Source organism: Ranitomeya variabilis, chromosome 2 (genome assembly GCF_051348905.1).
Source record: "Ranitomeya variabilis isolate aRanVar5 chromosome 2, aRanVar5.hap1, whole genome shotgun sequence".
Taxonomy (NCBI): domain Eukaryota; kingdom Metazoa; phylum Chordata; class Amphibia; order Anura; family Dendrobatidae; genus Ranitomeya; species Ranitomeya variabilis.
Genome location: NC_135233.1, coordinates 712,570,529 through 712,589,922, shown reverse-complemented (window position 1 = coordinate 712,589,922; position 19,394 = coordinate 712,570,529). Strand labels below are relative to the sequence as shown.

Here is a 19,394-nt window from a genome sequence, read left to right as displayed (position 1 = left end):
CTTAGGTTCCCCAAATTGATTTGTTTTATATAAATACAGAAAAAAAAAAAAAGTTACCAGGAACTCCCATAATGACTGCATGATGTGTTGCAAATACCATCTTCACATTTAAAATGAGGTGTGAATACAATCTACTACACACCTCCTGTAGGTAAAAGCTTGAAGAAAGGCATTAATGTACAAAGAAAAAAAAAAAAAATCCAAGTATACCCAGAATACCTTAATCAAGCACCATGCTTGGAATTTGGGCCAAGCATAGAGAGGAAGCTAGGCCTGCATGCCCTGGAGCAAGTCGCAGCCTTCTACAGGGTGCAAGGCATTGTGGTGGGTTAAATGTAAATGCACTTCATTGGGTTAAACAAAGGGCCATTATGCTTGTGAGGAGGAGGATTTTAATTGAGCACTTTTTTTGTCTAAAGTCAGTGGTTCATTTTATAGATCAACCCCAATAGCCATTATAGCTTTGGGGTACAGGTAAACCTAAAAAGAAGTCCATTAGAGCTCTCATCACCATGTGTTTAGGCAATATGGTGCCAAAAACCAGAAGGCTAGTTAAACAGTGGTAGTAGGGCCGAGAACCCCCCCACTGCTATGGACACTCAGCAAGCACAATGAAGTGGGTGGCATGCAGGTTAGCAAGAAGCAAATGCTATGACTGAAATAAGCCATTAGTGTTAAGTCTATGTCAAAGAAACACAAAACATATACATTTTATTCACATTTATTTTTCGCTTTTAGTGTGCTCACAGAAAATTAGAACACCTTAAGCAAGAGTTTAATAGCAATTTTGTAAGCAAAGTTACATTCCATCTCTAAGTCAAATTGGTCAAAGCTTCTCCAGTATTTACAAAACATGAAAGACAAGATGCTACACAAAAGCCATTGCATCTGAAGTTTTCCTTAATGACAACTGGAAAAGAAAGCATTGCCTTGCTGTAATCAAAGACATACCACAGTAGAAACAGTAACCATTCCACTTATCACAGCTTTGTTGAGTTTAAAATTTTGTGGTTAAAAGGTCCAATATGACTGCAGTTTTACAAAAATGGCCAGGGTGGAAAGAGTTGCAAACTTCATGTGCTTTTGGATATCAAGATTCCTTTTATACAATAGTCACAGTTAAAAACACCCTGCTGGTAATACATAATTACATTTTATTAAGGTCAAAAACCAGCAATAAACAATAAGCCTATACAACTCGTAGTTCTACTTAATCACCGACTGATACAGCTAACATGAGATAAGTGAAAAGTTCCTATGGTTTAAATGAATTACTAAACTATGATCTGGGTATTGATTTTTATTTTTTTTAGTTATTTTGCTTGCCATCTTAGTCAAGACCTTTAGTGTTGTATACCTTGTAGAAGGCTGCCCTCACAAAATACATCATTATGTCTCTTAAAATGAAAGGAGGAAGAGAAAAATTTAAGAAAACTAAACAAAAAACAGAACAGAAACCTGACCCCATTCTGTGTGGCACACTCTTGGCAATGTGTGCACCACCTAACTCACTGTGGCCCCTATCACTTCATATCCCCCTATATTGACCCACCCATCTCCTTCATGTATGGGTATGTCCATATATTGAAAAAAAAAAGTATACATTTTCAATAAAAGATGCAAAGTACGCGAAACATTAATACTGATGCGAAAAAGGAGTAAGGCCGGTGACTGCTGTAAACTCTACCCAGCCCGTTGGAATGGTGGTAACAGAATGATTTGAGATGGGATCTGTAAGGAAGGAAAAAAAAAAAAAAAAAAATCTTGAAATCAATCCCTGGTTGTAGACAAGTTCTCCAAAACCAGTACCTGGCACCACTCCAACAAACAGAAGGGGAGGAAAAAAAAAACAAAAAAGAAAAAAAAAGTTCTTTGATTATCTCAAAACGGCCATCTTTACTCTGCCGACTCGGCTGCTGGACTGGATTCGGATGTAGCTTCCTGTGTTGGAGCTGCTGGCTCTTCAGCTTTTGGTGCCTCTGGTTCAGTAGATGGAGCAGCGACAGTGGTGGGGGCCTCTTCTGCAGGCTTCTCCTCAGGCTTTGGCTCCTCGGCAGGCTTTACCTCCTCTGTGGGCTTTTCTGCTGCAGGCTCTTCAGGTTTGGCTTCCTGGGGCTCAGGCGATGCTACGGCAGCCTCTTCTTTCTTCTCCTCTGGGCTGCTGGCAGCAGGAGCCTCTTCTTGGGCTGGCTTTGCCTCTTCATTGGTGGCCTCAGGAGCAGCTGCAGGAGCGTCCTCCTTTGCTGCCTCATTGGAGGCGGCTGCACCTTCGCCCTCCGCTCCTTCATTGTTCTCCTTTTTGTTCTTTTTGAAAGAAAAGCCACTCAGCTTAAATGACTTTTTAAAGGAGAAGCGCTTCTTTTTCTTCTTGGGGGTTTCATTGCTGGTGGAGGGTGTAGAAGTAGACCCAGCTTCCTCTGTTTTGGTGGAGGCCTCTCCCTCTGCTGGTGATGCTGGTTCCGTGCTCTCTCCCTCAGCGGAGGCGGCAGCCTCCTTTTCTGGAACAGCCTCAGCTGCTGCAGCCTCCTCTTTGACAGTCTCCTCAGCGGGGGCACTGCCATTAGCCTGGACTTCTTCCTTTTCTGCCTCAGCTGCTGCAGGAGATGCATCGCCATTGGCCTTCACGTGGCCATTTTCCTGTTGAGGAATTACCAGTGGTTACATTACATTAAAACTCAGATTAAACATTTCAGAAATTGCTAGTGTAACATTACATTAACCCACTGGTTATACATGCTATATCTACAGAGTCATACCACCAATACATCCCCACACCTATGGCTTGTATATCTATGGAGTCATACCACCAATACATCCCCACACCTATGGCTTGTATATCTATGGAGTCATACCACCAATACATCCCCACACCTATGGCTTGTATAGCTACGGAGTCATACATCCCCACAGCTACCTGTTCCCACACCTATGGCTTGCCTGCAGAGCCGCGCGCCTCCCGCCATTCTCCCCAACGCCTGCAGTCCCACTGCGTGCGGCCACCAGAGGGCGCTGCGCCTCCACCAGCAGAAGCACTATGCTCCAGGGAGCTCGGCAGGCTGCGAGCACATTAGCGCCCAGATCACGCCTTCCTCCTAGCAGCAGCTCCAGCAAGGAGACAAAGCCGGAGCTTTCCCTCTCATACAAGAGGGGAGAGGAAAAAAGCGGTGCTGAAAGGAGGGGGCTTACTCTAACCCTCCATCCACACAATGGCGTCTGCAGACCCCTCCCATGCATCCCAGTTAAATGTCATCTGGCCGGTCACACAGCCCTGGCTGCATCCATCATAGACGAGCCCTCGGCTATATGGAGCGCGAGATAAGGCACGATCGCTGATGGAGACACATGTTGCTGCCCAGTCTCCCCCTCCGATCGCCGAGCCCAGCACATCACATGAGGGCAGACGATCGCTCCATGATGCGCTGCCTCTTACCTGGCCGTTCGTCTTGGAAGGAGAGGCGGCCACCGGCTCCCCGGGCTTCTCTACGGTGGCGGCTTCGCCTTTGGCTCCGGACTTAGAGATCTGGCCTCCCATGGCTGTCTGTATCCAACAAGAAAGGCAGTGGTCACCGGCAGAGACAGGCTGCTAGGACAGACGAGCGGCAGACAAAGGGATGCGGGCGCTCGCGGCCACAGAGAGATAGCGGCAGCGCTCCTCTGCAACAGGAGGGAGGGAAGAGAGCAGGCAGATAGCAGGGTGCCCCAAGGAGAGTGGCCGCTCCGGTGCGCTCCCCGGCACAAGCCCAGGCTGGATCCAATGCTCGGTACAACAGGAAAATGGAGAAATCTCCCCGCCGCTAATAAGATGCGGAGTCCAACGCCCAAGTGCTCAGATGAATGGGCTTCCCAAGGCATGACGGCAGCCCAGCCCCGCGCCCGCCAATCACAGCGCGCCCACACAAAGGCCGGGGCGGGGCCTGGGACTGGGGCAGAACAATGCAGCCCAGCATCGTCGCAAGGCAGCCGAAACCTGAGCTCGGGGGCAGACAGCAGGGCTGCTGCTGCTGGGGTGGGGGGCACTGCCAGCACCCCCATACCCACTGCCAGCAGCCCCCTATACTGCCAGCACCCCCCTACCCACTGCCTGCAGCCCCCTATACTGCCAGCACCCCCATACCCACTGCCTGCAGCCCACTATACTGCCAGCACCCCCATACCCCCTCACTGCAGCCCACTATACTGCCAGCACACCCCTATACTGCCAGCACACCCATACCCACTGCCAGCAGCCCCCTATACTGCCAGCACCCCCATACCCACTGCCTGCAGCCCCCTATACTGCCAGCACCCCCATACCCACTGCCTGCAGCCCCTTATACTGCCAGCACCCCCATACCCACTGCCTGCAGCCCACTATACTGCCAGCACCCCCATACCCACTGCCTGCAGCCCACTATACTGCCAGCACCCCCATACCCACTGCCTGCAGCCCCCTATACTGCCAGCACACCCCTATACTGCCAGCACCCCCATACCCACTGCCAGCACCCCCATACCCACTGCCTGCAGCCCCCTATACTGCCAGCACCCCCATACCCACTGCCTGCAGCCCCCTATACTGCCAGCACCCCCATACCCACTGCCTGCAGCCCCTTATACTGCCAGCACCCCCATACCCACTGCCTGCAGCCCACTATACTGCCAGCACCCCCATACCCACTGCCTGCAGCCCACTATACTGCCAGCACCCCCATACCCACTGCCTGCAGCCTCCTATACTGCCAGCACCCCCATACCCCCTCACTGCAGCCTCCTATACTGCCAGCACCCCCATACCCCCTCACTGCAGCCTCCTATACTGCCAGCACCCCCATACCCCCTCACTGCAGCCTCCTATACTGCCAGCACCCCCATACCCCCTCACTGCAGCCTCCTATACTGCCAGCACCCCCATACACCCTCACTGCAGCCTCCTATACTGCCAGCACCCCCATACCCCCTCACTGCAGCCTCCTATACTGCCAGCACCCCCATACCCCCTCACTGCAGCCTCCTATACTGCCAGCACCCCCATACACCCTCACTGCAGCCCCCTATACTGCCAGCACCCCCATACCCCCTCACTGCAGCCTCCTATACTGCCAGCACCCCCATACCCCCTCACTGCAGCCTCCTATACTGCCAGCACCCCCATACCCCCTCACTGCAGCCTCCTATACTGCCAGCACCCTCATACCCCCTCACTGCAGCCTCCTATACTGCCAGCACCCCCATACACCCTCACTGCAGCCCCCTATACTGCCAGCACCCCCATACCCCCTCACTGCAGCCTCCTATACTGCCAGCACCCCCATACCCCCTCACTGCAGCCCCCTATACTGCCAGCACCCCCATACACCCTCACTGCAGCCCCCTATACTGCCAGCACCCCCATACCCCCTCACTGCAGCCTCCTATACTGCCAGCACCCCCATACCCCCTCACTGCAGCCTCCTATACTGCCAGCACCCCCATACCCCCTCACTGCAGCCCCCTATACTGCCAGCACCCCCATACACCCTCACTGCAGCCTCCTATACTGCCAGCACCCCCATACCCCCTCACTGCAGCCTCCTATACTGCCAGCACCCCCATACCCCCTCACTGCAGCCTCCTATACTGCCAGCACCCCCATACCCCCTCACTGCAGCCTCCTATACTGCCAGCACCCCCATACCCCCTCACTGCAGCCTCCTATACTGCCAGCACCCCCATACCCCCTCACTGCAGCCTCCTATACTGCCAGCACCCCCATACCCCCTCACTGCAGCCCCCTATACTGCCAGAACCCCCATACCAACTGCCAGCAGCTCCCCATCCCGCCAGAACCCACCCCCCAACTCACTACTGCTGAAGTGTGGGGGGGGGGGGGGGGAGTCTACCAGTAGCCCCTATACTTACTGCTGCCCCCACACTCGTTGCTGAAATGGGGGGCAACTGCCTGCAGCCCCATACCCACTGCCCCTTACCCCCTGCCAGTAGCCCAGATACTCACTGCCAGCGCCCCCATACCCACTGCCTGCAGCCCCCCAACTCACTGCTGCTGAAGTGGGGGGAGGACTGCCAGTAGTCCCCATACCCACCGCTGAAGTGTGGGGGAGACTACCAGTAGCCCCTATACTTACTGCTGCCCCCACACTCGTTGCAGAAATGGGGGGGGGCAGCTGCCAGCAGCCCCCATACTCACTGCTGCTCTCCGCCTGTCGGACCCGCCACTGCTCCAGCGCCCCACAATGCCGGCCGCAGCCATTTATACCTGAGGGCAGCTGCGCCTCTCTCTCGCCTTCCCCTTTAATTGATGATTGCTTAGTGAAGGCTCGCACTCGGTGTGCCGGCCACATGTGTGCTCAGTTACTGTTATTTATGGCCGGCATCCTCCGGGTGGAATGAAATGCCGTTGTCCAATTACTCCTGAGTGGTTAGCCACCCACCGGAGGTTTTGCGTGCTTTCCTGCTTACACTGTGTGAAGTGGTGGTGCCTGGCAGCGATGCAGGGGTTAACAGGGACGAGATTGGGGGCTGTGTACGTGTGAGGATCAGATGTGACCCCAGAGATGTCCTCGTCTGGTCCTCATTATGGTGGTCGCTCTTAACTCTCTCCCTGCTGCAGCTCTCCGAGGCCATGTCGCTTTACTGAGGGGGGAGAGACGTGTTTGTGCAGTCACAGATATCGCTGGGGGAGGGGTGACAGGAATAATAATGGCAGTGTGAGTGCCCATTGTTTGCTCTTTGTTTAGACCCCACGGTGGGGGGTGGGAAGGGTCCAGACACAGAAGTGGTGAACTGTGGGCGTGCCGTGGAAAGCAATCTCATCCTTCACGTTTGACATGTTCTATGGAGAAGGAGACATTGTGACACGGTCCACGGCTGCCATGTGGACTGAGCCATCTTCTCCCTGACACAGTCGTGTGAAGGCAATGAGGCAGCTGCACGGAGCTTTCCCGCCATCCAGCAGCTGGGCTCCTGTGACCTGACTGACGCCACTGACTGAGGGTCTGACTGCAGCTATTCCCCACAAATATAGCTGTGCCCCCCGTGTATCACCAATGGCGGGGATAGTACACAGAACAAGGAAAGCTGTCTGTAGATGGATGTGTGGAGGAAATACAGCTCCTATAGATGGAGACAGGTCACAATCACTATCCCCTCACTGCCCCAAGATGGCTGATAATAAGCAGCAGTACAGTATGGGCACACATTTCCTTCAGACGGTATTTGAGCAGGTTCGGAAAACAGGCTCATAAGACGCTCAGAAGACTCTTCTTTATTTCTCTAGTATAAACCACCTTGTTCATGTGTTCAGCATCTTTTAACCACTTCCAAAAATAGCAAGCGGAGTGAGTTGACCATCATTTCCTGAAGCGATTTCCTCCTGATTAACTCACCATTTTTTCCTGATAAAAACGTATGAGTTTTCACATAGACTGTATAGCAAATAAGTTTCACACATGCAATATCTGTTAGAAATCCTGGAGCGCGTCGAATATCCTGCTTATGTATTATAATCGTGTCAAATTAGGGCTCATAGGGGTGGTCCGGGTGTCTGATAAAAGTCTGCAGTGACTTTATGTGATGGCAGGCTTCTGAATCCTGACAGCGCTTGATTCTCACGCTGTCAGGATTCACCGGTATTGCTGGTGAACGGAAGTATACGATTTGCACACTTACGGTCATGTGCCGACTAGATGCATTCTCAGCTTCTGTCAATTCACTGGTATTGAGGGAAGTCGAGTCTAGTCGGAATGTGACATATGCACATCATGTACTTGTGGTCACTTAACCATTCTCTCCTGTTTATCCTGACAGCGTGTCATGATTCAGAAGTCTGCAGATACAAAGAGTGAATGCAGACTTTTATCAGAAGACCCCTTTAATGAATTGTAGTGTGTCCAAGAAACAAATCAATTTTCGTCAGCGTTTTGCATCAGATTTCCATCATGGTCAGAGTCAGCTTTTACAATCGGAGTACCCTAAAAAATTTTGTTCACACTTCTTTTGTATCGTAGGGCGTTTTTTTTAAACCTTGTCAGAAAAAAAGATATAAAAATTCCTTATGTGAATAGGAACTTTATTGAAAGAACATTTGCAGTGGTTTTTGAGGAAAAAAGAATAAACTTGCTATGTGGACCTAGCCTTAAAATGCTGAAAAACACATTGGACCTCCGTTTTTCTCCCAAGTACTATCAGTTTTCCTTCCGACTATTATCAATTTTATTCCCGAGTACTATCAGTTTTTCTCCCGAGTACTATCCGTTTTCCTCCCGAGTACTATCAGTTTTTCTTCTGAGAACTATTAATTTTTCTCCCAAGTACAATCAGTTTTCCTCCCGAGTACTATCAGTTTTCCTCCCGAGTACTATCAGTTTTCCTCCCGAGTACTATCAGTTTTCCTCCCGAGTACTATCAGTTTTCCTCCCGAGTACTATCAGTTTTTCTTCTGAGTACTATTAATTTTTCTCTCAAGTACTATCAATTTTCCTCCCGAGTACTATCAGTTTTCCTCCCGAGTACTATCAGTTTTCCTCCCGAGTACTATCAGTTTTTCTGCTGAGTACTATTATTTTTTCTCTCAAGTACTATAAATTTTTCTCCTGAGTACTATCAGTTTTATTCCCAAGTACTATCAGTTTTTCTCCCGAGTACGATCAATTTTTCTCCTGCATGCTATCAGTTTTTTTCCAGAGTACTATCAGTTTTTCCTCCCGAGTACTATCAATTTTTCTCCTGCATACTATCAGTTTTTCTCCTGAGTACTATCAGTTTTTCTAATGAGTACCATCAGTTTTTCTCCCGAGTACTATCAATTTTTATCCTGCATACTATCAGTTTTTTTCCAGAGTACTATCAGTTTTGCCTCCCGAGTGCTATCAATTTTTCTCCTGCATACTATCAGTTTTTCTCCTGTGTACTATCAGTTTTTATCCTGAGTACCATCAGTTTTCCTCCCGAGTACTATCAGTTTTTCTCCCGAATACTATCAGTTTTATTCCTGAGTACTATCAGTTTTGCCTTCCGAGTACGATCAATTTTTCTCCTGCATACTATCAGTTTTTTCCAGAGTACTATCAATTTTTCTCCTGCATACTATCAGTTTTTCTCCTGAGTGCTATCAGTTTTTCTAATGAGTACCATCAGTTTTCCTCCCAAGTACCGTCAGTTTTTCTCCCAAGTACTATGAATTTTATTCCCGAGTACCATCAGTTTTCCTCCCGAGTACTATCAATTTTATTCCCGAGTACTATCAATTTTATTCCCGAGTACTATCAGTTTTTCTCCCAAGTACTATAATTTTTTCTCCTGCGTGCTATCAGTTTTTCTCCCAAGTACTATCAATTTTTCTCCCGAGTACTATCAATTTTATTCCCAAGTACTATCAGTTTTTCTCCCAAGTGCTATCAGTTTTTCTCCCAATTACTATCAATTTTCCTCCCGAGTACTATCAGTTATCCTCCCGAGTACTATCAGTTTTCCTCCCGAGTACTATCAGTTTTTCTTCTGAGTACTATTAATTTTTCTCTCAAGTACTATAAATTTTTCTCCTGAGTACTATCAGTTTTATTCCCAAGTACTATCAGTTTTTCTCCCGAGTACGATCAATTTTTCTCCTGCATGCTATCAGTTTTTTTCCAGAGTACTATCAGTTTTTCCTCCCGAGTACTATCAATTTTTCTCCTTCATACTATCAGTTTTTCTCCTGAGTACTATCAGTTTTTCTAATGAGTACCATCAGTTTTTCTCCCGAGTGCTATCAATTTTTCTCCTGCATACTATCAGTTTTTCTCCTGTGTACTATCAGTTTTTATCCTGAGTACCATCAGTTTTCCTCCCGAGTACTATCAGTTTTTCTCCCGAATACTATCAGTTTTGTTCCTGAGTACTATCAGTTTTTCTCCCGAGTACTATCAATTTTATTCCCGAGTACTATCAGTTTTTCTCCCAAGTACTATCATTTTTTCTCCTGCGTGCTATCAGGTTTTCTCCCAAGTACTATCAGTTTTTCTTCTGAGTACTATTAATTTTTCTCTCAAGTACTATAAATTTTTCTCCCGAGTACTATCAGTTTTATTCCCAAGTACTATCAGTTTTCCTCCCGAGTACTATCAGTTTTTCTGCTGAGTACTATTAATTTTTCTCTCAAGTACTATAAATTTTTCTCCTGAGTACTATCAGTTTTCCTCCCGAGTACTATCAGTTTTCCTCCCGAGTACTATCAGTTTTTCTCCCGAGTACTATCAGTTTTTCTAATGCGTACCATCAGTTTTTCTCCCTAGTACTATCAATTTTTATCCTGCATACTATCAGTTTTTTTCCAGAGTACTATCAGTTTTGCCTCCCAAGTACGATCAATTTTTCTCCTGCATACTATCAGTTTTTTCCAGAGTACTATCAATTTTTCTCCTGCATACTATCAGTTTTTCTCCTGAGTGCTATCAGTTTTTCTAATGAGTACCATCAGTTTTCCTCCCAAGTACCGTCAGTTTTTCTCCCAAGTACTATCAATTTTATTCCCGAGTACCATCAGTTTTCCTCCCGAGTACTATCAATTTTATTCCCGAGTACTATCAATTTTATTCCCGAGTACTATCAGTTTTTCTCCCAAGTACTATCATTTTTTCTCCTGCGTGCTATCAGTTTTTCTCCCAAGTACTATCAATTTTTCTCCCGAGTACTATCAGTTTTATTCCCAAGTACTATCAGTTTTTCTCCCAAGTGCTATCAGTTTTTCTCCCAATTACTATCAATTTTCCTCCCGAGTACTATCAGTTTTCCTCCCGAGTACTATCAGTTTTCCTCCCGAGTACTATCAGTTTTTCTTCTGAGTACTATTAATTTTTCTCTCAAGTACTATCAGTTTTTCTCCCGAGTACGATCAATTTTTCTCCTGCATGCTATCAGTTTTTTTCCAGAGTACTATCAGTTTTTCCTCCCGAGTGCTATCAATTTTTCTCCTGCATACTATCAGTTTTTCTCCTGTGTACTATCAGTTTTTATCCTGAGTACCATCAGTTTTCTTCCCGAGTACTATCAGTTTTTCTCCCGAATACTATCAGTTTTGTTCCTGAGTACTATCAGTTTTTCTCCCGAGTACTATCAGTTTTGTTCCCGAGTACTATCAGTTTTTCTCCCAAGTACTATCATTTTTTCTCCTGCGTGCTATCAGGTTTTCTCCCAAGTACTATCAGTTTTTCTTCTGAGTACTATTAATTTTTCTCTCAAGTACTATAAATTTTTCTCCTGAGTACTATCAGTTTTATTCCCAAGTACTATCAGTTTTTCTCCCAAGTACTATAATTTCTTTCTCCTGCGTGCTATCAGTTTTTCTCTCGAGTACGATCAATTTTTCTCCTGCATACTATCAGTTTTTTCCAGAGTACCATCAGTTTTCCTCCCAAGTACCGTCAGTTTTTCTCCCAAGTACTATCAATTTTATTCCCGAGTACCATCAGTTTTCCTCCCGAGTACTATCAATTTTATTCCCGAGTACTATCAGTTTTCCTCCCTTGTACTATCAATTTTTCTCTTGCATACTATCAGTTTTTTCCACAGTACTATCAGTTTTTTCTCCCAAGTACTATCAATTTTATTCTCGAGTACCATCAGTTTTTCTCCTGAGTACTATCAATTTTTCTCCCGAGTACTATCAGTTTTATTCCCAAGTACTATCAGTTTTTCTCCTGCGTGCTATCAGTTTTTCTCTCGAGTACTATCAATTTTACTCCCGAGTACTATCAGTTTTATTCCCGAGTACTATCAGTTTTACTCCTGAGTACTATCGATTTTTCTCCTGCATTCTATCAGTTTTTTTCCAGAGTACTATCAGTTTTTCCTCCCGAGTACTATCAATTTTTCTCCTGCACACTATCAGTTTTTATCCTGAGTACTATCAGTTTTTCTAATGAGTACCATCAGTTTTCCTCCCAAGTACTGTCAGTTTTTCTCCCGAGTACTATCAGTTTTATTCCCGAGTACTATCAGTTTTATTCCAAAGTACTATCAGTTTTTCTCCCAAGTACTATCATTTTTTCTCCTGCGTGCTATCAGTTTTCCTCCCGAGTACTATCAGTTTTTCTTCTGAGTACTATTAATTTTTCTCCCGAGTACTATCAGTTTTTCTCCCAATTACTATCAGTTTTTCTCCCGAGTACTATCAGTTTTCCTCCCGAGTACTATCAATTTTCCTTCTGAGTACTATCAGTTTTCCTCCCGAGTACTATCAATTTTCCTCCCGAGTACTATCAATTTTCCTCCCGAGTACTATCAGTTTTACTCCCGAGTACTATCAGTTTTCCTCCCGAGTACTATCAGTTTTACTCCCGAGTACTATCAGTTTTACTCCCGAGTACTATCAATTTTTCTCCTGCATACTATCAGTTTTTTCCAGAGTACTATCAGTTTTCCCTCCCAAGTACTATCAGTTTTTCTCCCAAGTACTATCAGTTTTTCTTGTACGTGGAGAAAAAAAAGTTCCAAATTCTCACAGTTCGATTTTTTTCACAGACTCATTCGCTTGCATTGCCGATTTTGATCTAATGCTCAGATCAAAATTGAACATGTCTCCAATACTTTATGCGGATCACTTGGTCCGAGAAAAATAATCGGACATGTGAACAGCACCGCAGAATATCATAGGCACGAGTTCTATCAGGGAAAACCGCAGATGGCACTCGTACGAAAAGTTGGACACGCGAACAAGCCCTAGTCAATAATATCTAATAGTTGTCCATCTAACGTATGTCAGCCATGGCGCCTATGTGAAAAGAGAGGGGCAGCCTCCTAGTCAGAACTGAGCCTAAAATCCACAAAAAATCATTTGCATGTACCAATTAAAAAACAGTGAATGCTAATTTCACACTTAATCATTAGGTTTTTCTCTAGTGACTATTGGTGTAATTTCTCTATCTAGAACAAAAAGCAGTCAGAGTCCCACCATTTATTAATGTCGTGACAGTACACATTTTTTAAAAAGTGCACGTTAATTGCATCAGCATTTAAAAACATCCTATAAACCTTTCTAAGGCTGCATACACACAACTGTAAAGTAGCTTCTTGCAACTTCTGCACACATAGAAGTCTATGGACACTTACTGTGCTTCATAGGGGCTTAAAATTCGCACTGGTGCACTACGGATACGTCTAAGGGTATGTGCACACGTTGCGGATTTCCTGCAGAACTGCAGCTTTTTTTCCCCATGCAGAAACGCTGCAGATCTGCAAGTGATTTACAGTACAATGTAAATCAATGGCAAAAAAAAATGCTGTGCTGATGGTGCGGAAAAACATGCACGGAAAACGCAGCAGATTCAAAAAAGGACCATATCAATCCTTTGTGCGGAACTGCTGTGTTTCTGCACTATTCCATTATAGAAATCTACAGGGGTGAGAAAAGTAAGAAATCTGCAATTTGTGCACATACCAAAAAAAGGCGCAGATTCTGACCTGTGTTTTCTGCCAAGAAATGCAGAATCTGCACAGAAAATTCCACAGTCAAATCTGCAACGTGTGCACATAGCCTAAATCAGAAAGGAAAAAAAAAAATTCACATTCTGTCTTTCATCTGCAATAGGATCTGCATATATTACCTGTGGGTTTGGAATTCATATGGATAGCCACAGCAAATCCGCAACGTGTGAACATGCCTCTACCGTATTTGGTCTGTATGACTTTTGAGCTATTAAATGTAATAAAGAATGTTGTCATTCACTGAAGGATAGAAAGATCTTGAAAATGGTGATTAATAGATAAAATATAAAATGCAAAGTGGGAGACTCCAGAGATAATTGAGCTGCACCAAGATGTTTCCTTGAAGTGATTTGTAGTTAGGTGTACAGGGTAGCACAACCTGCTCTGTTTTTTCCACAGTTGTGTGTGGCAGATGTAGACAGTAGTGATGAGCGAATATACTCGTTACTCGAGATTTCCCGAGCACGCTCAGGTGATTGAGTATTTTTTAGTGCTCGGAGATTTAGTTTTCTTCGCCGCAGCTGGATGATTTACAGCTAGTAGCCAGCTAGATTACATATAAGGATTCCCTAGCAACCAGGAAACCCCCACATTCACATGTAAAGCGCCATGGAATAAATGGCGCTATAACAATAAATAATAATAATAATAATGTACTTATGCTGGCTAATAGCTGTAAATCATTCAGCTGAGGAGATGAAAACTAAATCTCCGAGCACTAAAAAATACTCGGAGGACACCCGAGCGTGCTCGAGAAATCTCGAGTAACGAGTATATTCGCTCATCACTAGTAGACAGATATTCCTCTTAGCCATGAGCAGTTGTAAAGGCTATAACTGGAAATCCTTATAAGATGTACTTCAAGGTGTCATAAAAAGTTACTGTCAAATAGCATTTCGTCATACGGACAGACTTATTGCTTTCTGTATGTAGGTCCTGGAGCGTACAAATGTGAGAGAGCTGAGCAGAATTATCTATCCATAAAAATTAGGCCATGTTCATACGTTCAGTATTTGGTGAGTTCACCTCATTATTTGTTACCCAAAACCAGTAGTGGGTGAAAAATACAGAAATGGTTACATGTTTCTATTAAACACTGCTACAAAAAAATAAATGGAACACATAAACAAAACAATGTAACTCCAAGTCAATCACACTTTTGTAAAATCAACCTGTCCAATTATGAAGCATCACCGATTGTGAATCAATTTCTCCTGCTGTTGTGCAAATGGAACAGACAACAGGTAGAAATTATAGGCAATTAGCAAGACAACCACTATGAAGGAGTGGTTCTGCACGTGATGGTTCTAATCATTTTTGACTGTTGTTTTGGTCACTGTTGCATTTTGTCATTGCTCTCGCCCTCCTAGAGACAGTGTCTACAACCCACAGAAGTTGCTCAGGTAGTGCAGCTCATCCAGGATGAGACATCGATGCGAGCTGTGGCAAGAAGGGTAGCTGTGTCTGTCAGCACAGTGTCCAGAGCATGGAGCAGATTCCAGGAGACAGGCCAGTACAGCAGGAAACATGGAGGGGGCCGTAGGAGGGCAACAACCCAGCAGCAGGACCGCTATATCCTCATTTGTGCAAGGAGGAGCAGCGCTAGAGCCCTACAGAATGACCTCCAGCAGGTCACTAACATCCATGTGTTTGCTCAAACTGTCAGAAACAGACTCCATGAGGGAGGTATGAGGGCCCAATGTTCACAAGTGAGTGATGTGCTTACAGCCCAACACCGTGCAGGGCGATTGGCATTTGCCAGAGAACACCAAGATTGGCAAATTCAACATTGGCGCACTGTGCTCTTAACGGATTAGAGCAGGTTCACACTGAGCACATGTGACAGACGTGATAGAGTCTGGAGACACCATGGAGAACGTTCTGCTGCCTGCAACATCATCCAGCATTACCGGTTTGGCTGTGAGTCAGTGTGTGGGTAGGCATTTTTTCGGAGGGCCGCACAGCCCTCCATGTGCTCGCCAGAGGTATCCTGACTGCCATTAGGCACCAGGATGAGATCCTCAGACCCACTGTGAGACCATATTCAGGTGCAGTGGGCCCTAGGTTCCTTATGATGCATGGCTATGCTAGGCCTCATGTGGCAGAAGTGTGTCAGCAGTTCCTGCAAGATGAAGGCATTGATGCTATAGACTGGCCCGCCCGTTCCCCAGACCTGAATCCGATTGAGCATATCTGGGAGTTCATGTCTCATTCCATCCTCCAACGCCACGTTACACCACAGGCTGTACAGGAGTTGACTGATGCTTTAGGTTATGTGCCCACGTTGCGGATTTCTGTGTGGATTTTTCTGCTCAGTTTCCAGTGTTTTTTGTGCGGATTCCACCTGCGGTTTTACACCTGCGGATTCCTATTGAGAAGCAGGTGTAAACCGCTGTGGAATCCATACAAAGAATTTACATGATGCGGAAAATAAATCGCAGCGTTTCCGCGTAGAATTTTCCACTGCTGGTGCACTGCGGATTTTGTTTTCCATAGGTTTACATGGTACTGTAAACCTGATGGAAAACTGCTGCAAATCCACAGCGGCCAATCCGGTCATACAGTAATGCAAAGGCCAAACACACTGCTGCACATCATTTCCTTGTCTTGAGGCATTTCCACTGAAGTGGGATCAGCCTGTAATTTTGATTTTCCACTTTGACTTTGAGTGTCATTCCAAATCCAGACCTCCATGGGATATTCATTTTGATATACATTTATTATTTTTTATGTTTTATTGTTTTCAATGCATTCCACGATGTAATGAATAAATTTTCAAGTGGAATATTTAATTCAGTGATATCTGTGGTATTTTAGTGTTCCCTTTATTTTTTTGAGTTGTGGACTTTTCCTCTGATTTTTCCACTTCTGGTTTTGGCTTACAAATACTGAGGTATAAAACTAACTAATGTGTATGGTGAGCTTAACATAGGTTATGAGATAGAAATGTGTACGTAGGTGTATAATAATTCTGTTGCATGATTCCCATTTCACCTAACAGCATTCACTTTAGATATATCTGGCCCAAAATCTAACATGTTTCTATCCTGACAGCACTTCTGCCTGATACCATAGATCTGGCTCCACAGATGTATATTTAAGGCCTCATTCAGACATCCGTGTTGCATATACTTGTTCTATCCATTTATTCATGGATACAAGTACTCATTATATTCTATAGGGGTATTCACATGTTTGTGGTTTTACACACTGAGACATTTCTGTTTTTTTTCTGGCACCACGGATGACAAGGGCCAATACCAGTCTATGGGTCTGTGAAAAGCCCATACAGCACACGGATTACATCAGTGTGCTGTACATGTGCTGTATGCATTTAACATTCCAAAGGATAGGTGAAGCTTTTACATTTATTTATTAATGACACATGGATGGTAAAAATGGACACTCTGATGACACACTGATGCAAAACCTTGTTAACACCAGTACCATTTTTTCATGAGACCCAAGGTGCATTTACACTTTATGATAAGACGAATGAGTATTCCTAGGTATAGGTCAGTGTACACAGACTGCTGGTCACCTGACGATTGAGCCAAATACGCGTTCTTTGGGGGGATGATCTTTTGGTTTCCTTGTTGACATCACATTGGTCTTGCAGCATATTTCCAGAGTCATGGCATGGGACAGAATGATGGATAGGTGAGGGATATTGTTGTTTTATTATTTTTGGTTTATTGCAGGAGATCGAGGGCTTCGGTGGAATTAGGCGAGGTTGTAAGTATGGTTTAATTGAGATTATTAAAGGAGTCTGTGTCATTTTTTCAATTAAAGGGCTTTATTCTGGGTTTTCTAACAATGTGACTATGGGGTTAGTAATGGGGGAGTCTTATTGACGCCTCTCCATTACTAGCCTCAGGGCTTGATGTCACCGGACAATACTAAGGTGACACCAACCCCCCCAACTATCACCTCACTTGCCACATCTACAGGGAAAGTGGGAAGAGCCAGGCAAAATGCCAGAATTGGCGCATCTAATAGATGTCCCTTTTCTGGGCAGCTGCGGGCTGCTATTTTTAGGCTGAGGGGGCAATATCCATGGCCCCTTAACAGACTGAGAATATCAGCCCCCAGGCTCATTGTAAAAAATGGAGGGGACCCCACACCATTTTTTAAAATTATTTAAATAATTAAAAAATACTGTGTGGGGACCCCTCTATTCTTGATAACTAGCCTTGTTGAGGGTTGCAGCTCCCAGCTGTGAGTTTTGCCTGGCTTGTTATAAAAAATAGGGGAGAACCCATGCAGGTTTTTTTAATTATTTACAGTGCAGGAGCGGCTGATGAATACTCCCATCATCCGCTCCTGCTCTCACCGTTATCAGCGGCAGCAGGTGTCGGATGATGGGAGCAGTTGTCCCATCAGCTGACACCAGTGACCGGAGGTAAACTTTATACCTCCAATCACAGCTGAGCGCTCACGCTGTCTTTTGATAGTGTGGGAACCGCGGCTCTCTGACCGGCCGGGATGATTTCACTGCCGATCAGAAGCATATGACAGTGTGTCAAACACTGTATTGTCGGGCCCCCCATTCAAGTGAATGGGGTTTGGATCCGCTGTGCTGGATGACAGGCTGTATGGATGTATCGTGCAGCCTGCCATCCAGATGTAGCAGAGCCGAGTGTGAGGTCACGTCCTGCTATCCTTGACTTTTCTGCAGCAAATATGCTGCAAAAAAAGTCAACCTGCATATTTGCAGTGCTTTTTCACCATCCATTCAAGTCAATGGGTGAAAAACGCTGTAAGAAGTGACATGCTCTATGTAAAAAAAAACGCTGCAAAGCACAAAATCTTGATGACAAAAAACCCAATGTGTGTGCATGAGATTTCTGAAATCTCATAGGCTTTGCTGGTACTGTAAAAAGCAGATGAAAATAAGCATAAAAAAGCAGCAAAAACGCCCGGTGTGAACATACCCTTAAAGTCTGCAGGATGTTCATTGGGGCAGATTTATGAAAATTGTCTTTGTTGCCCATGACAACCAATCACAGTGCAGCTTTTCTTTTTTTCAATAAGAAATGAAAGCTGTGATTTGGTTTCTATGGGCAACAAAGCGTTTTCCTTTTTGCTAGTTTTATAATTGTGTCCCATGATGTAGCAGAAATGCCCTGATTCCCACGTAGGTCTCACCTCTTCAGTGTGTCTGTATGTAAGAAATGCTGCACAATCGCCATGGATTTTCTGCCAGATTCCACGTGTTCTGTATGCTTAGCCTTAGAGTATAGTCATATACGACTGCCTTAATAATCTGAATGGACTTGCAGAAATCCAAGGAATGGAACTGATTCAGTCACAGAAATGTCTACAAATCTGCTGCGTGTGAATGTAGCCTCAATGGCGGCAGATGTAGTGACAGTAATCAGGCTGACTGGTCACTGGTCTTTCACCTGGTGCCTCCAACTGGCTGCTGCATGTGATAAGCGCACAGCGTAAGCCTTACCCGCCACGTCTACTATTGGAGCACTGATAGCGGACTGTATGGATACAGAATATATAGATGGAATTGTCCATTTCTTGCCGCGTCTAGTTCCTATTTACAAAGTGAGAAGAGCTCTATTATTACACGTCCTCTGGGCGGAGAGCTAGGACGTAGACTCACCGAGGTGCCCATCTCTTCTCTTTTTTTCACAAGCCTGTATGCTGGGCTCGTTTCCATGGCAACAGCTGGGCAAAGATTCCAAATGTGTGCATTTTTTTTTCTGACACCGAAAGAAGGGGGGGAGAGCAGATGGAGCTGGGGTGTGAAGGGAGGGAATAGAAAAGGAGGGGCAGAGGGTGCAAGGAGGAGGGATAGTAGGTTAAGGGGAAAATGAGGAGGACAATAGGGCGCAGCCCTCAAGCAACATGGAGGAGTAAGGATAGTCTTGGTTTTGTGTTGCTGGGTAGAAAGGAGAGGAAAGCTGTTTTGAGAGTACAGCAATGTCTCCTCTCCTCCCCAC

At 45.3% G+C, this 19,394-nt stretch overlaps 1 protein-coding gene across 4 annotated transcripts; it reads right to left on the bottom strand.

Moving 5' to 3' along the window:
- Window positions 1–705: 705 nt before the first annotated feature.
- MARCKS (myristoylated alanine rich protein kinase C substrate) lies at window positions 706–19,126 on the bottom strand. 4 transcript variants are annotated; one of them, XM_077289491.1, is made up of 3 exons: window positions 19,055–19,126; window positions 3,431–3,538; window positions 706–2,637 (listed from the first exon to the last, which is right to left on the bottom strand). In XM_077289491.1, exons 1-3 carry the CDS (start codon window positions 19,109–19,111, stop codon window positions 1,897–1,899), a joined length of 906 nt encoding a protein of 301 aa, XP_077145606.1. In that variant the 5' UTR covers window positions 19,112–19,126; the 3' UTR covers window positions 706–1,896. The 4 variants fall into 4 exon arrangements, with proteins under 4 accessions (XP_077145606.1, XP_077145605.1, XP_077145607.1 ...); XM_077289490.1 differs by lacking the exon at window positions 19,055–19,126 and adding an exon at window positions 6,164–6,359; XM_077289492.1 differs by lacking the exon at window positions 19,055–19,126 and adding an exon at window positions 6,233–6,308.
- Between the last annotated feature and the right edge of the window lie 268 nt (window positions 19,127–19,394).